This window comes from Calypte anna, chromosome 11 (assembly GCF_003957555.1).
Source record: "Calypte anna isolate BGI_N300 chromosome 11, bCalAnn1_v1.p, whole genome shotgun sequence".
NCBI classification, from domain to species: domain Eukaryota; kingdom Metazoa; phylum Chordata; class Aves; order Apodiformes; family Trochilidae; genus Calypte; species Calypte anna.
The window spans coordinates 10730805-10756597 of NC_044257.1; the positions used below are offsets into that span (position 1 = coordinate 10730805).

The following is a 25793-nucleotide window of genomic DNA, read 5'->3' on the forward strand; positions in this document are numbered from 1 at the left end:
AGAGACGGGATTATTGCCTTTCTTCTCATAACAGCCTCGGCAGTTTCATTTAAAGGCTTTTTCCCCCCCCTCACACACACACACATACACACACACAAAATAAATAGAAAAAGAAGCAGCAAAAAAACAGAGGGGGAGAGAGAGAGAGAAGCTTTAAAAATAATAATAATCACAGCAGGATCTGGGGAGCAAAGATAGTAATAAAAGCAAAAAGCTGAGCCCATCCACACACAAGCCCAGCAGAGCCCGCAGCCAGAGAGGGGCTCGCAGATCTCTTCTGTGCTCAAGGTAAGGAAAAAGGGAAGCGGCGGCGGCTCCCGCGGCCGCCCGTGCAGGGGCCGGAGCGCGCAGTGCGCGCAATGCGCGCCGAGCTTTCATCGCATCGCAGTGCATCGCGCTGCACCGCGCCGCGCGGCACGCTCGCGCCTTCCCTCGCCCGCGCTTGCTTTTTCTTTCTTTTTTTTTTTTTTTTTTTTTTTTTTTTTTTTTTTTTTTTTTTTGGGGAAAGTGCCTCTTCAAACTAAGTCGTCTCTTGGCTCCGGAGGAGAAGCGGTGGAGGGGTGTTTTTTTTTTTTAAAGCTACAGGACCCGCGTGCAGCCGCCCTGCTGTGATAGCGCTGCGCGTGTGTGCGTGCGTGTGTGTGTATGTTTTGTTTTGCTCCGCTCCAGCATGGGCAGCGCCGGCGGAGCCCCGCGGCCCGGGGTGCCCGCGCTCCCGCTGCCGCCCCGGCCCCGGCTCTGAAGACGGCCAAGCCCCAGCGCGGCGGAGGCAGCGCGGTTCTCTCCGCGCTCTCGCATGGTACACGCGGAGCCGCGGCCGCGCCGCGGGGGTCGGGCGGGGGGAGGGGGCGCGGCGCGGCGATGCGCGGGCCGGGGCGCGGGGGCTGGCGGCGGGGCGGCTCGGCACAAAGGGAAGGCGGGCGACAATGGGGAGCGCCGCGTATGGAAAACACGGGCGGGCTGTGAATGAAACTCTGGCGCCAGTGAGAGTGGAAGGCTTGGTTTAGGGTAGACTTCAAACCACTCTAGGCTATAGTTTGCATTTCTGTTCCTGCATGCGATGTGGCACACTTCTGCAAAATTAATACATTAGCCTGGCTAATGCTCACCACCATTGGCTGCACGGAAAATGTACAGGATCGGGAATTCGGGGTTGGCTTTTTTTTTCCTTGCATGCATCTAAGACATCTCCTTTCTTGTTACATGGGAATAAGTAAAGGACGCCATGTTGTGCCTTTTTTTTTTTTTTTTTTTTTTTTTAATTTTACCTTTGGGCATACAGTATGTTTAAAAGAAAAAAGCAGAAGTTGAGTGACCGGGTGCGTTGCTTGCTGGTGATTTCCCTGACCATCAGTAGGGAAAGGCATTTGGGTGACGTGAAACTTGCACTAAATAGACTGGAGACTACCAGAGATAGGCGGGTTGCGGGGGGGTGGGGGGGGCTAAGGGGAGTGGGGGAAGGAGAAAGCCTTTCCTTTTTTGTTTCTTCTTTTTTTTTTTTTTTTTTTTTTTCGGTAACCAGCGCTCCAGAGGGAGCTCCCCCCCTCCCCTGTAAAAGTTTTGGGCACGATCTCCCCTGTCACTCGGTCCAGCGTTCAGTGGAGCAGCATGGAGGAGGTGTGTGCAAATGTTTATGGACTTTTAATTTTGGAGCCATCGAACCCGTGGTTTGCAGTCCCCGCTCCCTGCTTTGTCTTTAGGCTCGGTTCAGGGCGTAAACAGTTGTCTCGGAGTGGCTCTGGGGGCAGACCGGAGCGGTCGCCGTCCCTGTTTATAGAGACAAAGGTAATTGCCAAGTCTGTAGCTGTGCCCCTCTGGCTGCGCTAAACGCAGGCTGGGGAAATGCAGACCTTGCCATCAAGTCACGGGAGAGCCGGGGCAACTTCTGCAGCCGGTTATTGCCCCAGAGTGCTGGGGATGGGGCGGTCGGGGGGCTGCTGTGGGTGATTTTCCCCCTAGGGCTCCTGTGGGTCTGCTGGCAAAGAAATCTCTGGGGAGGGAGAACAGCTTCCCCGAGAATCCAGTCCAGTGACTAGTCGGGGAGCAGCGGCTCCCGTTACCGCCTAGCCGGGGGTTCTGCAGTCGGGGTCCTGCGGGAGGGGGGGCGGAAGAGGGGTCCTGCAATCGGGGTCTTGCAGCCGGTCGGAACCCCTCGGCCGGGTCGCGGCCCCGACCTGCCCTCCCTCGCTCCGGTTCCCCGGGAGAGCCAGCTGCTTCATGGCAGGTCCTTAAACCTGCCGTTTTCATTTCTAGTCTTAAATGTGCATGAAGGAATTAAACTGCACGAGTGAATAACAGCATTAGTTTCAATTAATTTTTATCCTGGCAACAATAAACTTTAGAAACAAAGCGCTTTTACATCCTTAATTAGTTTTGCTTCCCATCTGTAGTCTTTTAAGTGCCTGATCCTTGATTTAACTTGTCCCTCCTTTAGAGCCGCCTCCTTTTTCATTCTTTTCCCTTTTTTCTCTCGTTATCCCTTCTAGACTGCTGCTTGTTTCTTTTCCTGCAACCTTTCACCTCCCTTGTCCCTATCTGTCTGCTCTGCTCTTTGCAGTTTATTTCTACTGTATTTTCCCAACATCAACAGCAGTATTGGTTACCATGGCCCCGAGCTATGTGCAGAGGTGGGAAAGCTTCATCCGCCCAAAAGTTCTTACACTTTTGAAGTCTTTCTTTTAGTAGGATCTGAAATGTATCATCTAGAGTGTGTATTAAATGAACAGTATTCCTGAAGGCTTTAGAGCAAGAAAGGCAACACCCTGGAAAATTCTGCAGTCTTTCAGCATTCTCTGCCCTAGGGTTATAGCCCTGGGCACGGAGCTGAATGGAGCTCTTACAACTGCCTTCTGTTTACCTTTTATGGTTAAAATAACAGCTTAGCAAAGAAGCAACTTCATGGAGAAACGATTCAGTGAAATCATCTCAAGCTGTAGCAGCATAGCTAGTTTAATCACCCCTAGAGAGCTGAACAACTGTGAGCACAATGGGACACAAAATCATTTTGTGTGTAAATGAGCATGGCATTGTGATTATTTCACTTTGCATGGGCAAATAGTTTTTACAAGCAGTACTTAGGCAGTTAGCTTACAAAGGCAGAAAAAGATAAGCTGGCTCTGAAAGATCTTAGTGTGTAATGTCTGAAAAACGAAATACTCAGATAATTTGGGAATCGGGCTCTATTGATTTTGCCTTCAGCAGGTTCCTGTGTTACTTACTAGAGCAGGGTTATTGCCTCTGCCACTAGTTGGGATGCTGTGTCCAGTTGTAAGCAACCAAAAAGCAAGGATTATTTTACATGGTTTAATAATTGAAGTTTGTTAGTGTTTCTGTGATATTTACCCTTAAGGTTTTAATTTTCACATCAGTATTAGAAAATATGAGCATAAAGACTTTCAGTGGATAAATACATTTAGCATTTTGCTTTGTGCATAAAATAAGTACATTACTCAGTGTGATGAATTTTAGCCAAGGAGAAGAGGAAAGAGGCATTAGAAATAGGGTTATGGTACCTTAAGAAATAGAAGATATTTAATTTTTTTTTTTTGAGTAGCAGGAGTGTTTCCAGTGCCGTTTGTGTAGTGCTTAACAATTATGCCCCTTGATAATTTGCTCATACGAAGATGATTGAATTCCACAACTTAAGTAAAAATGTAGGGTTCCTTTTTTTAATATGAATCCTCTCCAGCCAGGGGAAAAGCCTGTGTTTTAATTTCCCTTCTTCTCCCCTCCCCCAAAAAGCCAGTGGCACCCTCTATAAGTATGAAAAACCATAAAAGTTTGAGAACTATTATAGCTTTCTAGTGATTTTCTGTAATTAAGTCTTTTTTCAGCACATGCTCTAGCTGAGATGCCAAAAGCAGAGGATTGTTCAAAAGGTCCCTCCAGTGAATAGTATAAATTAAATATCTACTGTGTGAGTATGGCCTCACTGAGAATCTCAGACTCTTTACAGATCAAGGAATTTACTGGTATACTAACATTAAACAAAATCCTAAGATAGCAGCAGTGTTTAAATATGCACAAATAGATTCAGATCACTTGATCTTTAGCTATCTGTGCATATTTTAAAATTGAAGTCTGTATTTCAAGACAAATGGTTAAATGTAAGATGCTTTTACAGAGGACTTGAACTCCTTTGATTTCATTTGGAAATTGTAACAAGGGGTGCAGATGAGCCCTAATTAGGCACTTGGTTTGTGAAACTGCGTGAGATTTATTTCTAAGGCAGCTCTGTACCGTGCAAGGTCTGTACCTTTATCATTAGTGATAATAGTTGGGGTCTGAACAAAGACAGGGTTGACATTCAGCCTGGATCTTCTGACCCTTTCATTTAAGTGAAGGAATAGAGAGTGAGCATGAGTTTACGATGCTCTTTGGTAAGAAGAAAAAAAACAACCTTTGTCTGTGTTGGCAGACAGATGAGGCACCCACAGATTAGTAAACACATAGCTAAAATACTGTAGGTACTTACATATTAAGTTGTTTTCAAAAGTTAGTTATTTTATATGACATATTTACTGAAGATTGCCCACAACAGCCTCTTGTGGGAAACAAGAAAGTAACGTCTTGAGTCATGAAAGGATTCAATCACTTTCCTTGAAGGTGGTGCTGTACTAAAAATGTTAATGCCCAATTTCACATCGGCTGACACAGAAGTCTTAGGACAGAGTTGGTATTTGCTTCGTGTTCAGTGCAGATGTCCATCCAGCCTCTGAAGAGAAAAGGATGTGGATTCATAATGGGGTGATGTATTTCTGTCCTGTAGACACAGGAAATTCTTAGGAGCTAACCAAGATGAAATACAGTAAATAGAGATGTGATGACTTTGTGAAGCTGTCTAGATGTATTAAGATTTTTCATTTATTTACTATATAGCTCAGAATATTTTTTTACAAAGAATGTTGCTAATTAGATGTTCATTGAGTGGCGTAGCCAGGCATCTTGTGCAAAATACTGCTGAGAGAAAGACGAGATCAGCTTTAGGTTTCTGAGAAACATTGTCAAAGTAATGTGGGAGAAAAGGGAATTCACTTTGCAATGCTGCATGTAAAGTGCTAGTCAGATGTAAGAAAGAGCCTGAATGCTTGGTAGCATACTTGCAGAACAAAATACCAAGAAAATTAGATTACATTCAGAAATGTCTTCAACTATAATGTTTTGCATATGTTGCTTTACCCATGAGAGGGGGAATGGATGGTCATTTTCTTAAACTTCTATAAAAGGTTTTTTTTTCCGTTTGACATGTATGCCGTCTATACCGATTTAACTGAAATCAGCTTTGAGACACATGTTTCATGCAGAATAAGATGTGCTTTTCTTATAGAAGAGAATTGAGGAATCTTCTTGTGCTATGGTTGTCCCGTTCATTTTTAAGACAGTTCAGTATTTTTTGCTTTGCACGTCAGCTGAAGACTTTCAGCTTAATTTAGAAATTTCACTAATCTTCAAATATTTTTAGGGCAGTAAATATTACGTGGAGTCAATTTTCTAATTTCATATGTCAGATTGCACAGTAATTTCTAACATGTCAAGAAAGCATGGGTCATTTTAAATACCTTCCTGTTTTTACTTCTTCCAGGTATTAACTGCTTTCAGTTTGAAAGCTTACTAGTTCTTTATGTATAAAATTAAAGCTGAACTGAAAATTATCCATTTATTTCACAATTATTGAAAATAAACCAGAAAACTGATCTTAGTTTGATGTGAAATTTACTACATGTATAAACTAAATGCCTTAGGTACTGAGGAAGTCACTAATTTAGAGGTGTCTCGTTACTGAGACAAACTTGCAAAAACCCCTGAATCCCAATTCACAAATTGGTTATTCGTTTGTCAGGGGATATTTCACATCTAACATATAAGCCCGCGACCTTTAATTAGAATTTTGCAGTTTGTTTTATGCCCCTTGAGGCTGACACCTTGAAAATTTTTTTTCTTGATTTCTTATTGCTAATAAGCATCTTTCTCTTCCCCTCTGGTACTTTGAAGAAAATGATGCAAATACACTTAATTACAGTGGTGGCAATAATTTGTTAGTTGAATATGTGATCAGGCAGATGCAAAAATGATCTGATTAGATCTGTGATCACACTGGAAAGAAAGGTAACACGCTGCTACATTTAAGAGAAACTGTTCTTTTTTGCCTTCCCTTTGCAGGAGGGAAGAAGCATGTCCCGTCTGTCTCTAACACGGTCCCCGGTTTCTCCTCTGGCTGCTCAAGGAATTCCTCTCCCAGCTCAACTCACCAAGTCAAACGCGCCCGTGCACATCGATGTAGGAGGACACATGTACACCAGCAGCCTGGCTACCTTGACAAAGTACCCAGACTCCAGGTAAGACCTTGGTGTTTTCAGACTTGCTGCCCGTTTCTGATCACTGCATGGGAAGAGGCACGTACCTGTGAGGAATATTTCAATGAGAAATACAATTTATTATATATTCACTCGTTATGAATAATTCAGTTTCCGATTTATACAGTAACTTCACTGGGGTTCTACAGGAAAAGAAAAGCCTGTAAAATTTATGCATAATTTAGAGATTCTATTCATTTTCTCTTTCAACATCTGCACTTTGCCAATACATTTGAAGCACCTGTTGGTGTGCTGCCCTAGATTATTTCCAACTGTATCAGGCAACTCCTTTCCTGCAGATTTAGGGGAAAAAAAAAAAAAAAGCTTTTCTTCCTTTAAGAAAACAGAACCACTCTGTTACATTGGGACTAATGGATGCTTCTGTCAGTTAGTCAAAACTCAAACCTCAGTAATGGTGGTGTGCCTCAGTGTCAGTGGCCATCTCCTTTGGGCAGTGGCTGACTGACCAGCTTTGTCTGCTTGCAGCTGCAGATCAGATTGAATCCTGAAAGGTAGCTGATTTGTGCTGGAGAGGTTGGTGATATGTCTGACATGATTTATTTAGATCTGGCCAGTATTATCACAGAGTGGACTATAGACATGTCAGATTATGAACAGATGCGGCATGAGAGTGTATTTGTGTATGTGACATAGAGTCTCCACGATTTGCCTGGCTCCCAGTCCCATGAGGTGCAGTGCACTGGGAAGGATGGGGCAGGATCAGGCTGTCACAGACACTAGCATGGAAGACACAGCTATTTCACAGGCTAAAGCATATTGGAGCTCTGCATTAAAATATACCTGATTTTGGTTTACAGTGGTGATCACTAAAACAATTCAGCTTTCTGTCATTCAGACTGCAGAGAAGGGTAAGTGCCTCACGAAGCCAAGGGAAGGTGTGGATGTGCAGTGTCAGAGTGCCCTGCAGACTGGTTAAGGGAGGCACTAATGACACAAAAACAAGCCAGAGCCCAGGTCAGCAGGTTTTGTTGCCAGAGGTTTGCTGTGGTGCATGGATGGCCAGCATTTCCATAAAGGATAGATTTGTTTTTTTGATACAGCAACCAGTGTAAAAGCTCTAGTTTCATTTGAAGATTTTTCCTTCAAAAGAGACTAGGGATTTTTCCACAGATTTGGCAGGTTCCCAATCAGTAAATGACATTTATAGAGGCACCTTGAAACGCCTCTGATGTCATAAAGCATATGGCTGTGATTTCATTCCAAGGAAAGCGAGCTGATGAAATTCTCTATGGAAAATAAACAACTATTAAAATACCTATATTTTACAACAAAACAATATTATTTTTTGGGCAATGTCTGTTTAATGATGTAAGTGTGGTAGTTCTTTAATCATAAAGAAGAAGGCTCTTCAGTGGGAAGAGATTTATAACAGAGAAGCAGATAAATGCTTCATAGTATGAAAAATACAGAGAAGACTCAGCAGTTGTAATGGAGTAGCACATCTGTCTGCACATTTTAAAATATCACCGCTGACACAATTTTCAAAATACGTCCCCTATCAGGCTTACTTAGTAAAAACTGAAATTATGGGACCTTTGTGAAAATAGGTAAATTCACAGATTTTATTTAAAAAGAACAGAGTACTTATCCAAAGCCCTTGTTTTGTTTCTTCTGTTTGCTAAATATCCGAAGTGCCTCTTTTCAGGTTTTGTACATTGTTTAAACTAGAAGTACAAACCTGTGACTTATGAGAGTTCATGTGCTGCCTCAGATTTTGCTGTGTATTGTGTTACGTTTGTACTTCTGTGTTATCTCAGAGGGCTTGAATGCTTTTTCATCTGCTGAAATTTCAGTTCTCACTGGAGTAATAGCTTACAGGACAAGACCTGTGAGTCAGAATAGTAACCATGTATATTTTTACAGCAAAAGATAACCCTTCACCAGCATCTCGAGTAGGACATACTGCTAAGGGCATTGTGCAGCTGGATGGAGGGTACATCTTAATATTTTTATTTTTTTGGTTTTAAAAATTTGGTTTCCTGCAGTGTTGCAGAGTAGATTTGGTAGGTGTACCCCCCATTGGGTTTGGCTGCTCTCATTCCCCCTTAAGGCAAAGTACTTGCAGTTATTTTACTGGGGATGGTTGGAGCTACTGATGGTGCTTCACTCTCCTGGTGTGTATCTTCTGTGAGGCGCAGACTGGTTTTGCAGGGGTTTGGCTGGGAGAGGAATCCTGGGTCTTTTGCAAAAGGAAGGACGTAGTTTTTCAGAGTGAGACATCTAGAACTAATGCCAAAACACTGTTAGTTTATGCTCAGAGATAACAAGCATGGCCCCATATAGAGGCATGGCCATACTCATCTGCATGCAGAGGTTTCTGGACTATTTTGGGCAGCATATTAAACTCTTGGTTTAAGCATAAGCTTAAAAGCTTCAAACATAAGAAACTAAACACATTTGTGAATTGTATTTCAGCAGAAGATGTAAGCATATGCTGAACTGCTGTGTTAAATCATAGTTTCTGTCACATAAAATATGGTTTGCACTTACTAAAATTGAAAGCTGTGGGAATAAACTTCCTGTTTATTTGTGTTAAGACCTCTATTTCTTTCTCTATGCCTCAAAATCCTAACTAGGCTGCGACTTGTGATATATGCTGTATATATATGTTTGAAGACATACAGATTGTGAGCATGTGTCAGGATATGCATACACAGAGATATTGCACACTAATGGAAATCAGAAAAAAAAAAGCATCAGATTATGTTTATCCTTCCATAGTATTTTGAGGAGGCCCAGTCTTGTTAGGTCTGAACAAACCCATTCACAGTGACTTCAGTGGGAGTGAAGAGCTCTCAGCAGCTTGCCAGATCAGGCCCAGCAGGAGCAAGTATAGGTATGACCAGTTCCTGCCTATACCTGCTCTCCAGTCACCCCTCTGGTATGATATAAATTACACCTGACAGCAGGCAGCGTGATACATTTCTTATTGTAATTTGTTAGGATTGACTGTGCTCAGCCCTCTTTGCTGGCTCTGCTCGGCTGTTCCTAAGTTATGTGGTTGGCTTTGATTTGGGGAGAGAAAGGATCTGATTCTGAAAGTTTTACATGAGTGAATGACTGGTGATGTGAAGTTGGAGGCCAAATCTTGCATTTCAGTGATCCCAGAATTGTTTCAGAGGAACTTTTTTTCAAAGTCTTTGATGTTGTTTATATTAGTGCAGCTGCTGTGAGAGGAGCATTTGTCCATTGATTAAATTTGCATAAGTAAAGGGTACCAGATTAGGCATTAAAGGGGGTAGATGCCTTCTTTCCGGTGCATTTTTAAGGGCTACATAAATTCTCTCCTCTAAAAAGAGGAAAACTTGTCACACAGCTGGTGTGACAAAAGAGAAGAGGGCTAAACAGCCACTATCAAAGATGTTTTCTAAACCACTCGCACTCACCTTACACTCTACTATTACACACCTTTCCAGTTGGCTTTTTAAGTGAAGGATCAGGGGCTGAAAGGGAAGGAAAATTAGAAATACAGAAAAGAAATTTTGTTCAACAGCAGCATAATGATGGAGATCACAAAAATTATTTCAGAAATAGTTATTCCCTTTTCCTACAGCTACTTGAGGCTGCTTCCTATGCATACCCAAAACTGCCAAAATTAACAAGGTCTGAGGGTACAAGAAGGCTGACATTGTCCTACCTGGATCTGAGGCTCAATTTCAGTAGTCTGTTTTCAGCAAGTTCTCCCACAAAAACTCCCAGCTCTAGCAGCTGTGAGGTACAGGTAGAAAGAAAAAAGAAAAACATATTGAAGATCTATTGAAGATGGACTCTTACCATCAACATCTTATTTTTAACAGTTAACTGATTAAGTAGACTGATTACTCATCTTTGAGAGCATTTTCTCTAGAAACTCCATTATTTTACCTAGAGGACCTCTAAAGCAGCCCCTTCACACATTGACGCTTGAATATGGATTTATAGGACAGTTGTAAAGGCTGCCAAAGCTCTGTCACATCTCTAAAAGTGAGTTGCAAACTGTATGTATCCAAGGGAGTGAGACAATTCTTACCTTTAAAAAACAAACCCACACCAAAAGGCCAAGCTCCTGCAGTCAGAAACACCCAAAGACACTGCCAGATCCTCCAGTCTTACTGCTACTGAATTCAGTTGCAGATATCTCATATTTACATTACATTCTTGGTTAATTAATATTTTCTGTGTAACCTTCAAAAATAAGTATCTCCTTTTGTTCAAAACATATTTATACCAGCTTATTATATCTGTGGCATATTATATCACGTGACAGAAGCCAGCAGGAATAATTTAACCAGGGAGCCCCCCACCCTTGACAGTTCATAGACCATGTTTCAGACCTCTCTGCTCCCAGCCTTTCCTCTTCAAGAAACTGGAGCTTTTTGGCCCCACAGCCCAAGGCATGGTTAGCCAGTGCTTACATTGTGCATATCCTGATCTCAGCTTTTGGGGCACCTGGGCTTTACCACCACTTTCACTGGAGCACTATCCTCCAAAGAAAACCATCACAGGCTTTAGCAACTGTTTAGCACTTTCAGAAACAGTGACCTTAGCTGTTACAAAGCATTAGTGGAATTTTCAGGGCAGATCCCCTGCATCACTTTCATCAGAACCCACAGACTTTTTTGGTGATTTATAAAAGAGTCCCCTATAGCATCTATCTTCTGGGATGTTTCTTGACAAAACAAACTCTCATTCTTGTTAGAGACTCTCCATCTGGCAAGCTCTCCTACCAAGCATGACCATATGATTCTAGCTACTTTGTAGGTACCTGTGGTTTTCAGTTCCCCTACCTCTTCCTCCAGCACCTCCATATCTCTGGTTGCTGGAGCTCAGCACTGACACCCAAGATCATCTGCTTCTCCCCTCTTTTCTACAGCCACACCAGGCTGGACTGACTTCAGGGGAATGCTCTTCTCCAAGTTTAGGGACTCTCACTTGTCCCTGACAGAACATGGTTGCTGACCCCATGTAGGGTCATAGAGGGTCTGGCCAGCTCACCTTCTGCCAAAAGCTACAAGACAGATTTTCTACATCATTATTTACACTAAGGGCTCTGTAATGGGCCCTACTGTGCACTTCTTGAGAGGGAGCAGGGAAATTCTTAAAGTATGTTTATGATACACAGTTCTTCAGACTTAGCATACTTGAGAACATCTCACATTCCTTGCTCACGTAGGATCAATCCAGTGTCACTCTTACAATAGCTTATTTGCTTTCCCATCAAATCTGTGCTAGTTATTGAGTGCCCTGTTTGTGGGGTGACACCAGGTTCTGACACTAACAGGCTGTGAGCTGCTGTATATTACCCAAAAGGCAAAGAGTTTCCAAGTTGGAGCCAGCAGCCCACATTCAGGCAGAGCACTACAAAATATGTCTGCATGTAAGCTGCAGTGCAAAGCTCATTAATTTTAATAGGCATTGTGAACTTAAACCATACACACAGGCTTTAAAGCAAAACACCTGAAGAGGCAGGAGCGTTTTCCCTGCACATCACAAAAGCTCTGAGATGCAGGCTGTGGGCACAGTGTACAAGCAGTGCACACACATAACAAGACTGCACATCAGCATGGCAGCTCTGCAGAGCAGGGTGAGCCTGCCAGGGCTCCCTGGGGCTCTGCTGTTGGTTGAGGCAGTCAGGTGTATGCTGCAGATGAGAACAAGTAAAGGAGATGAAAACCCGAGGTTTTGGTTGTATGCAGCACCTTTTCTGAATTGACAGAAGAATTTTCAAGGAGATTAAAATATTTTTTTGTTTGCTTCATTTCATGTACCTGCAATTTAGAGATAAATCTTTTGAGTCCTTCTTATTTGGTTGTTGAGTGAGCAAATCTCAATATAGTTTCCAAGGGAATTTTGACCAGCAGAACCCTTTAGGAAAACCCCCCTAAAAAGCACTTCCTCCCTTCCCAATCTGTCTCCCTCCAGTCTGCCTGTGGATGTTTTACTTACCAGAGCAGGAGCTGGAGCAAGTGAAGGAACAGTCTCATTGCCAGGCTGCTGAATAGGATGGTGTAAAACGAACCAATCTTTTCCCATCTGCAAAGCCAAGTATTGCCATTTTGTAAGGGGGTGCTCCTTGGCTGAGGTCACACAAGTCCATGCAGCACTTTGATAAGCTCTGGGAAAGGCGTGAAGCATTTGTTCCTGTGGGCAGACTTGTTGCTGTTGGGACACATCCAGCACAGCTCCCAGGCAATGTGTGGGACAGAGCACAGTGGGTGGAACCATTTCCTCCTGCAGACAGGATGGCCAGGGCTATTACAGGAAGAGTCGCACCAGTTCCAGCTCTGTGAGCACCAGGGCATGACCTCTGCTAGAGGAGGGATGCATGGCTTGGCCTCTATGGAAAATAAAAATATCAGAGGGATGTAATTGCAGCTTGGAGTGATGCTGTCTCTACCTTTCACTAATGGGAAAAAGTCCTGGATTCAGGTCTTTTTTTCATGGGTCAGCCCGTAGAAGCGCACCATGATAACAGATTTCCCCACATTACCCAGGGCTGTTGTTGCACTGCTGGAGTGGTGGCTTTGATAGTAAAGGAAAATAGTCCCTGTGACCCAAACCTGAGGTCTTGAGAGGGCAGGGAAGGAATTTTTATGGAAACAGATGTTTCAGATCCATCTGTGTCCAACTCTCCAGGATCTCCTACTAACTGGTATATAGGGAGCCACAAAAGAGCTGAGCTGTCTGTGGTGATGAAGATGTTTACTCCTTACTGGACTTCGAAACTGCTGCCTTGCCCAGCATAGCTGCTGCCCAGGGACTGCCCACAGGCTCTGGAGAAGAAAGCAGAGTTTACTCTTTGGAAGTACATATCTTACTGTAATTGGGTGCTGAGGTTTGGCCCTGTCAATGAATGAATTATTTGTGTGTTTACTTGGAATATTTGATGAAATGTACAAGAAAATACTGCCTAGCTAGTCTCTGAACACTTCTTTTGGAAATTACTGTTTCTCTGTATACATTTGCAGCCTGGGTTGTGTGGAGTTCTAGGCATTAATGGCTATTACAGCATCTAGGAAGGGCAGGCAAGCTAGTCCTAGGGAGGAGAAGATTGCAAATCAGCACATAAAATTATGGCTACAGTGCTATGCCTGGCACAGGCTGTTAAAAAAAAAACTTGAGAAAATTGCACATTGATATCTAGATGCTAGTTCACTCAGCTCAGCTAGTCAAAAGGAAGAACCTCTGTGCAGCCTGGCTGTGGTCAGGAGGGATGTCACTTCCAGTCTGTGAGAGGAGTCCAGAAGATGTACATTGAACAGCATCTCCATTACTTTTGGTGTAAAACCCAGCTGACCTTGTCTCATTTCCTACTCTTTCCCTTTCTGTTTTCTGTAATGATAACATGACTGTTAGCTGAGTTACACATAGCACATTAATAATTCCCACCCTTCCTGCTTACAACAGGTTGAAAACTAGTCTGGTTTAGTAAAACTCACAATGAGAAGCCTACAGACAAGGAGACAAAAATTCAACTTTTTCTGTTTGTTAGCACTCTGTATTGAGCAGTTTCTGAGGTTATCTGAATTACTTTGTAATTTCTTTCATTGCTACTTTTGCTTACCACTCATCTGGCAGGGCACTTTGGTGCCAACAGTGCCAACAGCACCATTGTATTTCTCAGAACTCATTTCTGGGGCCATAACATGAAAAGCATTAGGAGCACATTTTGATAAAACCACTGCCCTGGGATGCTCTAGAAGCAGTTTGTCCCCGCCTTCTATGTGCTGGGAGTGGAGGCTGTTCCCTGCTGCTGAGCACAGTGTAAAGTACTGCACCTGTACTGAGGTTCACAGAGCAGGTGTAGCAGCTTTACATGTAAAGCAAAGAGGAATCTCCCTTACTGACTGCTTCTGCATGTGCTGTGCATCCAGCTCTCTCATCACATGGAGAAGAGTTATGTAAAGATGTGGATTCTGTAGCTTTGTACTGGAAGATGTGTCCTGAGGTCACAGCTAACCACCACACCAGTGGAGCAGATGAGGCATTACCTCTTCATATTTGGTCTTTGAATACATGTCATTTGTGTTTGTCTTTTTATTTATAAACTTTTGATTTATAAAGACTCCAATGACAAGTAGACCTGGTCTGCTTCAGGGGATATTTCATGAACTACTTAGGAAGTTTATAAAACAGGCTCCCTAGATTATGAAGCAAGGGGGTATCTGTTTTGTAAGGAGCATGTTATGAAATGAATTTGTCTCTAGGCCTAACTTAATTATTTTAATGATCCCACTGGTGGTTGTCGTAGGTGTCGTTCTGTGTATATATTGTGACCTACATGCCTGTGATCATTTATGAAATCTTAAGATTTAAAAATATGTTGGACCTTATTAATTCCTTGCCTACTTTCACTGAAATAAATGGAGGTGGTTTGGATATTGGTACATTTGGCCACATACCAAGTGAAGTCAATGAGAGTTTTACTGTAAGATTGAATGGAAACAAAATAAGCCCTATTCTTTTAGAAAACTGACCTAATAATAAACCTAGCCAAAATAATCCTTTGTGTACCCTGTTGACCTCTGTGGAGTTACACCAGGGATGTATACTGATGTGATGTGTGGAGATGAACTTCAACATTGTAGTGAGGTGCATCTACTGTATATCCACAGTACTCAGTCTCAGAAACATCTGCATGTTAAAGCTAACAGGCACGTACCTTTCCTGCTCAGGTGGACTTCCCAAAGAGATGACTCCACTGGTTTTGAAGGAATTACTCCGAATTAATACCTGTAACGGAAATCAGAACTATCACTATTGATGGATTAATAAAATCTTTAAGAACAAAACATATTTAAGTAGAAGAAATATTCAGGCTTGCAAACACAGGATTCAAATGTGAAGACATTAGGGAGGTTAGAACTCTTGGGCAGAGTAACAAGATGGCGTGGAGGATGCCAGGCTGTAGGTGACACAGGTTGTTCCCCCTGTGGCTGCTAATCACATTGGCTTTGCAAAGTTTTGCTGTACATTGAGTACAATGAACTGATGAGTATACCTGGTACTTGCAGCACATCAGGTTATTGCCTTGTGCTGTCCTGACATGAAATGTATAATCTCCTGACTGAAATGGGTAAGTATTGTCAGTCAGTCATCCCTGGCATAACTCCATTTTTAAACAGCTACACCAAGTTGGTGGCTCTCCTAACCCAGTTTGATAGCTGGGAGAAGCTGCAGAGCTGGAATTAAACTCCAGTTACAAACTCACATCTCTGTGCTCTGTTCACCAAACTGCCGATTCCTTCACCTCATCTGCTGTGATTAGCATGTAGTTCAGTCTTCTGTTGCTTAAAAAAAGAAATTACACCTGTAAACACTTTAGAGGGGTTTGTTTTTTGTTTTTACCTGATTTGCTCTCACTTGAAACTCTGCCAGGCAGGATGGCTATTAGGTTTGCCTGTGTGCACAATTGCATTCTTTACTGATGCAGTCACTGTGAGGGCTGCCTGCCTCTCAGAGCTGGGCACCAGGACACATAGGCTGAGCAGAGCTATTCCAGTGTTCACCTGTACTGTGTTGATTTCACTCTACTGCAGTATGGTATGCGTTCAAAGGCTAAAATTGCTGCTTTTTTATCTGCTGAGGACCACATAGAGCAAAACCTGAAAGGAGTTCTGCACATGGATGCTGGGAAGCTATTATGCAGCATTTGCACTGTTGCTCTTGGTCAGACTCAGAAGGGATCAGTTGGCAAGCATTGGAAACAGATTTGCATCGTAAAGCTGAAACGCTGAAGGAATCCCAGTCCAAAGGGCAGGCTCCTGTTACGCCTCTCTCCTAATGGAGTGCAGATGCTACCAGTCCTGCAGGTAATCTGTTTAGATCTGGTAGATGCTTTTGCAGCAGCAAACCTCTCTCTTGAGAAAGCTGACAATGAAAACCACAGACTCTTTTTAACCTCTTTGGTGTCATCCCGTGTTATGCCAACAAGTTGAACCAGTACAATTTACACCAATGGCTGCAGCTTTGGCATTTGGGGAATGTGGTGTGCCTTCCAGGAGACTGCTGCCTAAATTCTGACACAGCAAAACTTACATACAGTTTCACAGACAAATTTGGCTAGTGGAACTCCATGGGAACCAATAGATGACAGCAGAGAAACAGGTTCCTCTGCTTGTGCTGAGGTTGTCTGGGAAGGAACAAGGGCTAAATTTGTGCAAGTAGTACTTAACAATGCTGTTGAACGAAGAAAAAAATTCAATTACTGCTTTTCAGTCTTTTGGAGGGGAAGGGGGGGGCAGAAGATCATGCCTGGATTTGTAAACAGTTCCAAACATATTTTCTCTTTTGGTCACATTCAGTTATATTCTGTTTGCACATGCAAGGGTTAAAGAGCTTCTGCTTTCAATTAAATCAAAGTATGTTTGGGCTTGACTTCACTGGGACCAGAATCAAACCTGTGACCACAGTATTTTATTTAAGAATTAATCTTTTGTAGTCACATAAAAAGGCCAGGTTCAGCTGTCAGTGTCTCATCAGAACCCAACAGTTAACAGATTTCTTCTTATTTTGAAGTTCTTGCCAAGTTTTAATTCTGGAGGGCCAGTGTCCTCTGTGCAGCAGGTGTATTTCAGTCTCCTTCCTCCATGCGGATCCCCTCTCCATAGCACCTAGACAAAGGCTCCTCCTTTTATCAGGATTGTGTCTGTGGAGCTGGGCTCTTCCCAGTAGATGTGTCGATAGGTTGTCTTCTCTCTGTCCCTGCTCTCCATCTGCAGTAACAAACCTACTGGAAATTCCTCTTTGCTTCTCCCTTTCATCTGCCAGTGGCTCTGGCTCTCCACCATAAACTGTTACACAAGTCTTCTTACTTCATGTGGGCTTGAGGAGGTTGTTTTCTCTTCAAAATAGCATTTTAATAAATAATTTTTGTTGTGTTCAGTTTCTTTAAGTGAACAGCCAGGAAAAATACATTAGGTATGGCTTCATCAAATATAAGCAAAAACAGGAGCATCATTCATTCCTCTTTTTAGTGTGTAACAAAAGTATGGCTAGAACTATATTCATCTTCCTGATCACATAGATGCTTGTTGAGAATTATAAGCAGTTACATCTTGCCTGGAACTCCCCACAGTATCTGCATCCCAGAATGAGGGGAGGTGTGAGCTATACTGGAGGTGTACAGTTGTGTAATTGCAGCAGTGTTACATTCTGGGCTTCAGAAGAACTGGTGTAGTTTACTCGGTGGAGAAGAGGAGGGTGAGCTGCAGGAGAAGCAAAAAGGAAAAATGCAAGATAAGCCTATTTTTTTTTCCATATGATCATTCTCAGCAACAGAAGAGCTTTACCAGTTAGCATACAACCGAATGCCCAGGCAGCATGGGCAGCTTCTGCTAAACAGAAAGCTTATTTATCACTACCCAGAGAGGCTGCTGTCTGTCATTCCCACTCCCATCAATGGAGAGTGTCCCACTGCAGCAGAGGCCATTGTGAACACCAGAAGTCATCTGGTGATCCTCCTCATCCCAGACAATACAGTGTGGCAGCATCCTGAGCAGCCCCTGTCTGGGAACTTTTTCCTGTGGGTCTGGAAATAAATAAAAGAATCATAGGAAAAAGCTGCTCAGCTGTATGTCTGTCTGGGATCAGAAGTAAAGGGCTGTGGCTCAAGCTGATTAAATATTCAAGCTGTTTACTCAAGCAGCAGGTACCAAAGTGAATGTGCTAGCTGTCACCAGGTTATGCAGCCCTTGAGTATCCATCCCCTCTTTTTCCTGCTGTCTACTGAAACATGGTGGTTTCCCAGCACCCACACATGCAAAGGATGTGGAGGGCCAGACTTGCACCCTGAAAGGTAAATGAGTTACATTTGAAATTTTTCCTGCCTTCAATGAGTCCCACTGGGAGTTTCGCTCTTGACTTCAATGAGTGAGGATTTAGCCCATTTATATTAAAATATGACTAGTATCTGCATGTTTTCTAACCTCCCAGCATCCCCAGTTCTGCAAGGGTGATGGCAATAGAAAGCAATGTCCAGATCCAGTCAGATTTTTAAATCTCACTAAAAATAACAAGTTAGCTTCTGCTTGCAGTTAGAGCAAACAGGTGAGTAGCAGGAAAGCTGGCATTTGGAGCAACTCTGTTCTCATCAGGGCTCCCGTAGCACTATGATTTAGAGGAAAGGGATGGTTAAAGGAGTAGCAAGAAAAGGCTTGTATAGGCAGGTATATGTTATTTGAATTGTCCATCTTCTCATGTATTAACAACTTTATGCTCTTGGGTGCCCAGAATTCCCAGAGTTGAACTGAAATGCAGTTCTTAGAGGATTAGGACCTTTGGTAAACTAGGGAACACTTTGACTAAGATACGAGCTTAGGAGTTTGTTTTAAAATAAAAATTTTTGCTCCTGCATTGATTTTCATGCCCAAAATTTAGTGTAAATTCTCTGTTGAGAAACTTAAAAGGCCAAGAGACGTCACAGGGCTCAAATCACAACAGGAGCAACAGTGGCATAATAAACCCAGGGTACTTTTGCAATATAAATTTGTATTAATATTTTTAATCTTCACCAACTATTTAGACAAAAGTTCAGTTAGAATGAACTAGAAGACACAGAAGAGCAAAAGTAGCCTGAACTTTATAGTGGAAAAAATTATGATACTGGAAATCAAGCTAACATGCTTCTTTAGCTACAGACACAAGACCACAATTTAAAATAAAGAGATGAATTCCCTAATAGATAGGCATTACTTAAAATGTGTGAACTTCAGTGCAGTTACCTGGACTTCAGCATATTTCACTAAAAGAATAATATTTAGCTCCTACCCTTAACAAGTTGTGTTTTGAGGGTTTATATTATATTGTAATATTATTTGGTTACTTTTATTAAGTAAATGCAAGTCAGCTAGACTCGGCCCTTCTCACAGTCCCGAAGTAGTTACTTGTTAGGAACAGGGGTGGCAGAACTGGCCTATCTTGAACTACAGTATCTGCAGCCTCTCCACTTGTGTCAGGCTGCCATGCATCTGCACACACACCATGGTCAAGGCCTCTGTTTTCTGGTCATGGTTACCCCAGAGCAGCTCAGCGCAACCAAATGAATGCAAATGATATGGTTAAACATCACAAAATAATGGGAGGCTGTTTGTCACTGTCCCTTTTACAAAGGATGAACAAGCCACGTCAGTGGCACATGGAAATGAAAATTGTACCTGTATTTGAAACTACTTTTTTTTCTTGTTGAGCACAGCAAGTGCATTTTATGACTGACAACTGGAATTAAGGTGGTGGGATGCTGATGTGTCTAGTGAATGAGTGCCATTCAGTTTGAATGTGTCTAACTTATCCTACCTGTAAGTGTGGTTATGGGCTGAATGCAATAAAAGAACTTGTAATACAGCTACTGACAAACTAGATACTCTTTCGTAAAGTCTTTTTATAGCTGTTAAAAATAAGACACTAAAATATTACAAATGCTACTTCAGTAAGGCAAAGTAAAATTATGAGCCTGACAGAGGGCTGGATTCTGCCATCATTACTCATGGCTAAGCAGAGCTTTGGTCCTGAGCTGTTGACTCCCTGTGAGATGGGTGGCAGAAACAGCGGTCTTGGGAACAAACATGCTGATAATTTCAGGAGGAGTGGTCAGTGCTGATCCTTGTATCCAAATAAGGTGAAGGGCTCAGTGTGTAAAGCTGGTGGGAATGAAAAGCCTGGGAAGGAAAGCTCATGGGAGCCTCAGTTCCCTTAGTCACTGGTTGTAATTGTTGTAATTGTCACTGGTTGTAATTACGCATTTTAATTGTTTGACCTCTCCTCCTCCATCCAGACCTGATGGGATACTTGGCCACATGGATGCAGGACCAGGGTGGCTTGACTACCAAGAGAATCTTTTAATGCAGGGAAAGATACTGGCTCCTCTACCTGGGATTAGTGTTTCCAGTTTATTAACTGCTAATTTATATATAGGAGATATGGTGTCTACAAACTAAAAAACAAGTGCCATCTATCAGATTCTAAAAATACCCATGAAATTCTGTATCAGTCACCCGCCAAAATGATGGAAGTGTGGAGATAGGCTGCTAGCAACAGGCGGAAGAGAAAGAGCTGCAGGATCTTCTATCCTTACCACGAGTGCTTTGTAGCATTTTAAAAATATTAGGTAATATCTACTTGAGTGGATTTTATTACCTATTCCTTCAGTGGGCTTTAATTGATAGTAACAGAGAACTGAAAACATAATTGTCCCTGCCTTTGTTTTAACTACAAAATCCATTACATAGCTATTTTTGCTTTTTAGTGATGGTATAAAAAAAAGAAAAAAAATTATTTCAGAACTTCCTAAGAATTATTCTGCACTGTAGATGATAATGTTCTTTATGGATTATTGACTTTTAAAAATACATGTTGATACTATATAGTCTAACTCTGATCTAGGTAATAGATTCTGCAGTTCCTTCAGGTGCTTAGTAGTTAATGAATGTAATATCCTTCAAAAGCACTGCAAAGTGAGATTATGTCTCAAAGAGCTCCAATAGCATTCCAGGATCAGCACTGGAAGCAGGAACAGGAGGTTATAGGAACTGGAGATGGATAAACCTGTTACATTATGAGTTACCTCCTTTATCCCTCTGCTGAGATTGAATCATTCAACTTGATGTTCTCATTGAAAACAGAGCAGGGTGTGTTGGGGTTGCAGGCTTTAGTATCTCCATTTGGTTCTCACAGGTCAGTATCTGTGGTGCCAGCAGGACTGAAGGGTTTGGGGCTGAGTGATGGCTGTTACAGGGTCAGGCAGTGCTTCTAGGATGGTGGCATCTGAGGCTACCCTGCTGAAACATGGGTGCTCACCCTGATCTTGTAGGAGTGGTGGGAGAAGGAGTCAAGAGGTCAGGGTGGCTGGAGCATGCATGGAGCAGTGACCTGCCCAGTGCTGCTGGATTGATGCCTGCAATCCATTTGGGGCTGGAAGGCAATATCTGATATGGGCTTACTTATGCCAGAAACACCTTTGAGGCACTTTCTGTGTCTTCAGGCCCGTGAACCAGTCCTGAAGCACACATGGCTGCTTGGATTATATAGTTTGTAGAGCAGCAGTCTGACTGTCCCCCCACACACATTTTTTTCCCCATCACTGTACAAATAAAAGATTTAAAAGGTGCTTACAGGAAAATTCTCCCTAGCTCAAACACCCTCTGAGCCAAGTCTGTGCCAGAAGCAATCTGAGGTGGTCAAGATATTATCTTGGATTAGAATGGCTCTGTGGCAGAGCTGTAAGGGTGAAGCCCTTGGAGAGTTTCTGCATCATATTGCAGCCAGGCCATGTGTGCACAGACCCGTGCTGCAGATGGTGCCTCTCCTTAGCACCTTTTTCCCTTAATGGGAAAGGGCTTTAAAGTGCTGGTCAGGTAACAGGGTGTGAAGGTATGGTATAACCACCATACAACAGAATATTTTTTATGGACTTCCATGCTAATTACAGTTTTAAACTGAGGTAGATAAAAAAACCTACTGCAGCCAGATGCAACATTCAGCCATGTTCCTCGCTGTACAGGGCATGAGGGAGCATGAGGGTGTCCTGGGAGAGACAAGGTTTTAACATCTCTCCCTCGTAACTATGTCATGCCAGAAGACACCTGTTTTTTGCTCAGCTGGGTTATTCCTGCCTTCCTCTGGCCATCCTTGCCTGTTTTTTGGGTGGGTGGGATCTTGTACTTTCCTGGGGAAAGCAGCTGCTGGTGCTTTCTCCATTACAGTTTGCTTTGCTGGGAACTTGTACACAAACAAAATCACTTTTACAGAAAAGCAATGGAAATGTCAATAATACCACTGCAAAGATCTGGCAGCACTGTGCACTGCCTGCCTCAGACCATGCTGCTGTGGCTGGGATGTGGCAGGGCCAGCAGCTGGCTCCTGGCACACCAGCACTGGGAAGGGCACAGCTGCTTCAGCAGCTTTCCACTGTTTCTTCCCAGCAGCTTTCCACTGTCCCTTTCTTGTGATGGGGCAAGTAACTGACTTCAAGCAGACACAGCTACACAGGCAGCAGTGCCAGACACAGTGCAAGGCACTCCCACCTCTCAAGCACCTCTGCTCCAGTTTACAGCATTTTTTCTTTTCCAGGCAGATAACAGATTCTATCCTACCCACCTTGAGCAAATATTTTAAGAGATAAGCAGCACTGTTTGTTCAGCAGCAATAACTGAACTCCACTTGTACACCTGGGATGCTTTGCTAATGCGCTCCATGGGGCAGTTTCAGGTCATGCTCAGATGTGCCAGCTCTAAACAGCCCTTTTCTCTGCAGCATCCCCACAACCACTTCCTCCACAGCAAGGCCCAACAGCCAAGTGTAGATGGCAGACACTGTACAAAACACAGGCAGAGCTCATGTAAGCTTTGCTGCATGATTTCATTGAGGGGAGCAGGAGGGTGCATGGAGGAGTGGTAGGTACAGGGGAGGGCACCCAGTGGACCACAGACCTGCACACTTGCAGGATCCATGGACGGGCATTTCTCTCTTCTTCCCCTCTCCTCTCATAAAGTTAAGGAAGAGACACATTTTCATGATGGTTTGCTGAAAATGTGCACTCCCTGCTGATTTGACATTGGGCAGAAGAAGTGTCTACAGAATCAATTTTTAATCAGTGTAAACAACTAAATTATGAATGACAAAAATATCACTGAACAGTTAAATATTAATCGTGTAATTACTTAAATTAATACTTTTAGTGCAGCGTTGTGATAGTTTTACTTACGTGGTCTTGCTGTGCTGGCTGGCTGGGTGGGTATGGGGGGGGAACAGGACCACAGCAGCCACCCCCAGCATTGGGGCTCAGGAGCAGAGGGCTCTGCTGGTGCTTGCCACAGCCCCAGCTGGTTGTCTCACAGGTCCCACAACACTGGGTGCTCCTCATAGAGCTTCTGGAACCACATTTATTGAGGAAGAACTTCTGTTCTCTGTTCAAAAAGAGAGCTGTCAAGAAAATGGCTAAACTGGTCCCAAAACAAAAAGCAACCCCAGTCCCCCCAGGAAAACCCCCACAATTTTCCCATCCCAAAGTGCCTTTAAACCCCTTGACAGCAGTGTGTGATGTGCAGAGCCCTGGCTGTGCTCTGTGATGATCTCAGGAGGACCAAGGGTTCTCCAAGGGCAGCACAGTGTGCAGAAAGCCCTCTCGCCTTTTAAGATGGAGTTGGGTGAGTTCATGAAGGAGTTGTTGAGCTGTGAGCTCTGCTGTGGGGGCAGGAGTCACTGCCCTGTGGGCCCCCTCTGCACTCCCATCTCCACAGGCACCGCTGGGAGCTTGCATGGTGGAAAATTGGTTGCCAGCATTCCGGGAGGTGTGGGTAGCAGCAGTGTCTGTAGATACTTGGAGGCAGCACATGGCTTCCTACCCTGCCCAAGAAACTAAGAAAAGAATTTACTGGCGCTCTTGTCCTTGTGGGCTGGCTGGCTGCGTTGTTTGTTTTTAATCTAATAAAAGGAGATCTTAATATCATAGTAAAATCGGTACAAAGCTAGAAACTCACCCCTTGGCGTTCTGGCGAAACATTATTGAAAATGTGAAAGCCTTTAGCAGAAACAACAGAAGCACAAAGGAATAGCAGAAATAGGATCAACAGGTTGTGTTCTGTATGTTGGGAGGAGCAGGGAAGAGCACCCAGCCAGGGTTGGAGGTGCCAGCCAGACCCAGTGTGCTGGAGGCTGAATGCCGTCCCCATTGTGGCTCTCCTCCGCAGGGACAGGATGCAGCAGTGGCTGGGAGCAGGGGCCCTGCGAGGGTCGGGGTGGGCAACAGCACAGAACAGTGGCCAGGTGGTAGGGAAGAGCATATTGCTGGGAAGGCAGGAGCCACTGAAGGGAAGAAACAGACAGCTAGGAAGAGCCAGGCACCAGGAAGATGGCATGACCACAGCGGGACCTGGCCAGGGAGGTAGAGGCAATGGAAAGGCAAGCTTGCTATCCCTTAGGATGGCAACTACTCATATTGACCCTGGTGCAGCCTGCTCCCTATCTGGAAAATAAAACTTAGACATAAATTTGAAGAGTGTTTTTAAATTAGAAAGTGAAGTATCTCTTGCAAAAGGTGGGAATGTGGAGGAAGTATTCACCCGTGAGGCTCACCCATCACTGGGGTATCTAAGTGGGGCTCTTTTTGCCTTGTCTTTGTTTTCCTGTGCCTCCCACCACTTCACAAACATCACTGGAAGTACCATTCCTATGTGCCATAAGCAGCTGCCTCATGAAAACACCATTACTCAATGTGTCCACCAGTACAGTACTAGGCACCATGACCACTCATAAAAACAATCATTTTTGACGTGACTGCTGCCCAGTCTGAGAGCTTTAGCCACTCCTCATGACTTCAGTTCGTATCACTGAAGTTCATGGCAGGGCAAAAGGGATGGAACAACTTCCTGAGGCCATTAGCTGGACTGCTAAGTTCAATTTCTGATTGAACTTAAGTAAGTTTGCACAGTGCAGAACCATTCCCATCACCTTGGACTCACTGACTTGCTGGCTTTCTGACAGCCTCTGTGCATTTTGCTTCCATGCTTCTGCATGTAGCATTTCATTCTGGCCACCCAAGACCCCATTCCACTGAACACCTCAGGTCCCAGTGGGGCCTGTGGGAGCTGCCCCTGCTTACTGTGTTCTTTTCCATGGCTTCACATATGATGAGTAACCCTCTCAGGCAAATGTCTTTCAAAGCTGCCATTTGAGTTCACTTTGTGCTCTCACAGTGCTGCTTTTTCTGTTGGACTTCCTACAGGTATGGTTTATACTGGTGAGAAGGGAGAAGCAGGAGTGCTTTCTGCACACAGTGTTACAACGTGCTACAGTGAAGCTGGTTCTTGGAACAACTCTAAAACAAGCCCCCTAAAATGTCAAATAAATCCTTAAACTATTCATCACACTGGTTTTGGGGTAGCAGTTAAGTCTTTCAACACTCTACGAGTTTCTTTCCCCAGCAGTAATTTTGCTGGTGAAGAAATACAGCTCAGGGCACTCCACAGAGGCCTCAAAATTCATGTTTTGTTTTCATTACCGAAAAAATGCTTCACTACATTAAAGAGCAGCCCATTAAAATTCTGTACCCTGTGTTCCTTGTGCCCCGTCATAGTTGGCAGACCTCCCCCCTATACATGGTGGAGCCCAGGAGCAGCCATCACCTTGCTCTGCAGACTTCTCAGAGAAAGAGCAGCAAAGGGGAGAAGGTTGAAGCAACAGCCTGGCTTGTTCAGGTGTAAGACCTCAAAGCTTTAAACAGCCACAGAAATTTACTCAGTAAATGTACTGTACTGAACCTTACGCTGCTCTATCAGTGCTTCCTCTGCTTTCAGTAACCCACACAGCATACTGGCCCATGCGCATGTCTAAGAAAATGAATTAACTGTCTGGTTCCTGGAATAAAATCTAACACTGTACAAACAATGTATTTAACCATTTCAGGCAAATAGCCCTAAAATAACAGCCAAAAAAGAGAATAATTAA

The 25793-nt window shown here is 43.5% G+C and overlaps 1 protein-coding gene across 3 annotated transcripts in view; it reads left to right on the forward strand.

Moving 5' to 3' along the window:
* The first annotated feature begins 627 nt into the window (after positions 1-627).
* KCTD15 (potassium channel tetramerization domain containing 15) overlaps positions 628-25793 on the forward strand; it is a 41442-nt gene continuing 16276 nt past the window's right edge. Inside the window, exons 1-3 of one of the 3 annotated variants that reach the window (XM_030457751.1) lie at positions 628-799; positions 1523-1617; positions 6160-6335. In XM_030457751.1, coding sequence (XP_030313611.1) covers positions 646-799; positions 1523-1617; positions 6160-6335 — 425 coding nt within the window. In that variant the 5' untranslated portion in view covers positions 628-645. The remainder of the gene's footprint in view (positions 800-1522; positions 1618-6159; positions 6336-25793) is intronic. The other 2 variants (XM_030457752.1, XM_030457753.1) reach the window with 2 other exon arrangements.